This window comes from Haliaeetus leucocephalus, unplaced genomic scaffold (genome assembly GCF_000737465.1).
Source record: "Haliaeetus leucocephalus isolate CR32 unplaced genomic scaffold, Haliaeetus_leucocephalus-4.0 Scaffold193, whole genome shotgun sequence".
In the NCBI taxonomy this organism is placed as follows: Eukaryota; Metazoa; Chordata; class Aves; order Accipitriformes; family Accipitridae; genus Haliaeetus; species Haliaeetus leucocephalus.
In genome coordinates, this window is record NW_010972629.1 from 364,373 (window position 1) to 368,414 (window position 4,042).

General features: G+C 58.8%; 2 protein-coding genes across 2 annotated transcripts in view; one reads left to right on the forward strand and one right to left on the reverse strand.

Annotated features, from left to right (window-relative positions):
* Nucleotides 1-419: 419 nt before the first annotated feature.
* Nucleotides 420-3,204, reverse strand: PEX11B (peroxisomal biogenesis factor 11 beta). Its single transcript, XM_010565538.1, has 4 exons — nt 3,089-3,204; nt 2,835-2,950; nt 2,537-2,738; nt 420-2,137 (listed from the first exon to the last, which is right to left on the reverse strand). Exons 1-4 carry the CDS (start codon nt 3,142-3,144, stop codon nt 1,771-1,773), a joined length of 741 nt encoding a protein of 246 aa, XP_010563840.1. The 5' UTR covers nt 3,145-3,204; the 3' UTR covers nt 420-1,770.
* A 725-nt stretch (nt 3,205-3,929) lies between these two features.
* LIX1L (Lix1 homolog (chicken) like) overlaps nt 3,930-4,042 on the forward strand; it is a 10,565-nt gene continuing 10,452 nt past the window's right edge. Inside the window, exon 1 of the mRNA XM_010565539.1 lies at nt 3,930-4,042. This exon is cut by the window's right edge and continues 221 nt beyond it. Within this exon, the coding sequence (XP_010563841.1) occupies nt 3,930-4,042 (113 nt within the window).

Genomic DNA, 4,042 nt, shown 5'->3' on the forward strand with positions numbered 1-4,042 from the left:
GGGGGGGGCAGCTTTCGCCATCCAAATACTTGGGTCTGAGTACCTCACCCTGCACCTTCCCTGACTGAATCGGTTTGCAGGCAGAAAGACCCCATGTTCTTACACCCCACTGCCACCTCCTTCATTATCCAGCTGACTTAAACTCCCTCTTGCTAAAGCCCTGGGCAGTTCGGCTCAGTTTCAGGCTGCACACACCCACCCTCTCCCAGTGACTCAGCCTTTCACCTGCCTGTATCACCCCAGAGCCCACAGAAAGCCGGGAGATGCTGAATGGAAAATGCCAGGGAGATCCTGGAGCTGGGTCTGGACTAACAAACCTGAGGTAGCGCTCTCAAGTGAGGGAGCCATGGTTTTCCAGTCCAGGGACAAGCCTTTGCCACTGCGCAGACATACTTGGAAGCAGGTGAAGCTTGAGCTGTTTGTGCGTGGAGCTGCTGAAGCTCAAAAAAACCCACCCCAGTGGGTTTTAAAAGCACACGGTGTCACTCCCTCCCTCCCTCCGTATTGCCCTCCCAGGGTCGGACCGAGGAACAGCCCACCTCTGGATACAAATAATCAGCTCCAAGCGTGTCCTTCAATCCATGGTTAAGTAAAACACTCTTTAGAGACAGGTCAAACCCACTGCCTGGCATAAACAGCATTATCCAGTGTCACAGAAACCAAGGAAAGTGGGCAGTTTTAGTGAGATGGCAGTGCCAGCTCAGAGAGAAAAGCAGGTGGGAACAACTGACACAGAGAATCACAGCATCAAGCCATCTCCTCCCTGATTTATCCCCAGAAAAGCCACCAAAAAGGACATCTGAGAAGCAAACTGCAGCGAATGCTCAGCAGGATGAACCTGTGCAGCACCGGGCAGAGGGAGGGAGGCAGATACACAGATTTCAACTTCTTCACAGCTGTAGGGAAGAGCTCCGGCTGCCTGAATCCCCTTTCTGTTCTCAGACACAGAGAGATCCAAGCAGGAAGGGCTGGGAGTGACCTCAAGGCTTGGTGCGACTCGCTGCAGTCACTTCTTCCCCATTGGGATTGCAGGGAAGGTGCAGGCAAGCAAATATTCTCCTACAGGGAAATACCCTGCCCCATCTCACCTCAAACCCATGACCAGCCGGCAGAGCGGAACTGGCCAAGAACCCACGGACTTACCCCAAGCTCACCTCTGAACGCCCAGCTGAGTACGGCTCATCCGCAGTCAAAGTCCTTTCAACTCACCCTCTCTGTCTGCACTTAAAAAGTTTCTTAAAAGGATGATAAAGTGTCAAAACAGGCGCTGGATGCACCCAGCCGGCGCTAGACTCGCCCCCACCCTGCGGTTTAAACCCCGCCCCCCCAGTCTGGGAGAAGCACCCAGTGACCCAGGCAGCTTTCTCCGGCCCCAAATATTTCCCTCTTGGCTGGCTCCATGTTAAGAGACCCCCCCAAAGAGGGAGGGGAAAGATTAAAGCCCTAAAACAGCCAGACAGGCCCTACAGTCGATGGGGAGAAGAACCAAATTTAGGTCCATTGAGTATCACCCTCCCCACCAGCGACGCAGGGAGCCAAGGGAGCGGGAGCAGGTCCCTGCGGGCTCTGACGCCACAAACTCCCTCTACCTTTCTCCCGTCTCCACAACCCGTTTATTACGGCAGCCAAGCGTGATGTGAACGCGCAGCCACAGGCAACGGGATTGAGCCCGTCAGCTTTAGTCGTGTCCCAGCCCTAGAAGTAACCCCCCAGGGTCCCCACATATCTGCCTGTGCTGGCTTTGAGCCTGGAGGCAGGCTCTGAGAACAACTAAGGCTTCAGTTTGAGCCAGGGATGAAGGATGGTGAGGATGGATAGGATGGAGGAGGTGAGGCCGCACAGCCCCACAAAGCCCGGGTTGGTTTTGTACAGCCCCAGCTTGTCTAGGGGGATAAAAAGATCGCAGGCATTTTTCACCACGTCCAGTAGCAGAGGAGGGTTGTTCCTAAGGACGCGGATCAGAAGCTGGAGCTGGATCTGCAGCCTCAGCCCCAGCTGCTGGAGCCCATTGTCAGCCCGGACCTGGCACCCGTTCTCGTTGCCTTTTGCTCGCTTCCCATTTGCCTCACGCTCCATCAGGATCTGGATCTCGTAGGCATCCCGGCTCAGGTTCACGATGAGGGCAAAGAGGTAATATCTAAAAAAAGAGGAAGAGGAATGGTGGGGCAGGGAGAGCAGAGAGAGCAGGAAAACAGTGCTGGGGATCGTGGTCTGTGAAGCTGGGAGCCTCTAACTATTTTCTTTCCAGCCATAAAAATAAGAAGTGCCTTAAAAAACCCACCCTGTGCAGAAAAGTCCACGTTCTACTGACAGCTGAGAGGCTGAGCCGGGCCAAGCACCCGCCAGCTCTCTTGCCATCGGTACGGTGCAAGGAGAGGAGAAGCCCCTTGCATGCAGCGCTTGGGAAGGGAGCTCAGACCCCTTCATCCACCCCTTCTCTGTGGGACAGCAGCAAAGAAGCAAGAAACCTGCTCTCTCCCTGGGGAAGCATACTGACTCCTTGCCGGCAGCTCTCACAGCTGTCCAAGCCCCTCACCTGAAGGACCTCTGGCCCCACTTCTCCTGGTCCACGCTAGGGACAAGCCCCGTCTTCCCCGCCCAGAGAACATTGTCGCAGGCGAAGTACATGGCCCTGTTCAGGTGGCTGAGGGTGACGCAGAACCGCAGCACCATGTCCGACAGGTGAATAGCTCGTTTTGCCGCCTCCAATGCTTCGGCTGAGCTACCCAGGCGCATCACTGCAGGACAGACGGATGGTCACCGAAGGAAAAGAAGGAGGGGAGATAAAGGAGGGTCCCCGCGCCCCCCCCCAGCACCGGGGCAGCCCCACTCACGCTTGCGGCCCAGGCTGAGGTGAGCCTCCAGCTGCCGAACGCTGGCCAAGACCCCGGCGCTCGCCCCGTTCCTCCGCAGCGTATCCCCCGCCAAGGCACAGGCGTATTGCGCGGCCCTGCAAGAGACAGCATGAGGGGGGGCCCACACCCCACACCCTCCCCGAGGGCCTCTATGACCGCCCTCCCCCGGGCCCCAGTGAGGGGAGGCCAGGCAGCCCTACACCGGAACCGGCACAGTAACAGCCCCCCCATACCTGAAAAGCCGCTCCTTAGCCTGGCTCTGGGCGCTGAAGCGGACCCAGGTCTCCATGACGGGGCCGGGCCGGGCCCGAGGCGTCGCTCCCCGGTGTGGGGCCTCGGCAGGACGCGACGCGACTTCCGGGAGCGCGACGGAAGCCGCCGCAGGTCAAAGAGGGCGCGGAGTGTGAGCCCTAGCGCCACCTGGTGGCTGGCGGCAACAGAGACGAGCCAGGCCACCTTCTTGTAAGCCCGCACAGCTTATCCCTATTGGCTTGATGCGCCAGACCCCACCCTTTTCCATCAAAACAGAAGCCGTGAATGGGCAATTGGAACGGTCTCCCTCTCTAAACCTGTATCGAAGGCTTTGATTGGTTAATTTTTCCATTTCCCGCCCCCTTCCCCGACCAATAAGAAGGCGGTTACAATTCCCTGCCTCCGCCTCCGCTGCTTTGCATTTTGATTCGTTCTTTCCTCTGTCATTATTATCATTCTTGCAGCACGACTGGACAGCTATCTTCTAAGCCCCGCCCCCTCGCCGTGTCCCTCACTTGTGATTGGGGTAAGTAGGGAGGGCGCGCCCCTGTCTCTCCGCGCCCTACAAGCCAGTTCTGATTGGCCGCTCCCCTTCTCTCCCCGCCCACCTTCCTGATCCTCTGTTCTGCGATTGGCCTGCTGCCGCCCTCCCACCACCCTCCTTCTGCCCCGCCCCAAAGTCTTTTCCATGCTACCATTGGCCAGCTCCCACTGTCGTCCCGCCCCCTCCCTGAGGTGATCTCCACGCCCATTGGGCCCTTGGGCGGTGAGTGACAGCGGCTGCACGGCGGGGGTCTCTCTTGGAGCGGGCTGGCGGCGATGATGGAGTCGGTGCGGGCTCAGCGGCTGCAGCCCGGCGTGGGGACTCTGCGCTCCCTCCGGCCCGGTGTCACCGGGGCTCCGGCCGCCGCCTCGGCTCCTCCGCCGCCTCCCGC

Coding starts and splice junctions, on each gene's coding strand:
- PEX11B (XM_010565538.1), bottom strand. CDS start 3,144: ATGGAGACCTGGGTCCGCTTCAGCGCCCAGAGCCAGGCTAAGGAGCGG. Junction 2,739..2,834: donor CCTCAGCCTGGGCCGCAAGC/GTGAGTGGGGCT, acceptor TCTGTCCTGCAG/TGATGCGCCTGGGTAGCTCA. Junction 2,138..2,536: donor TGGGGCCAGAGGTCCTTCAG/GTGAGGGGCTTG, acceptor CTCTTTTTTTAG/ATATTACCTCTTTGCCCTCA.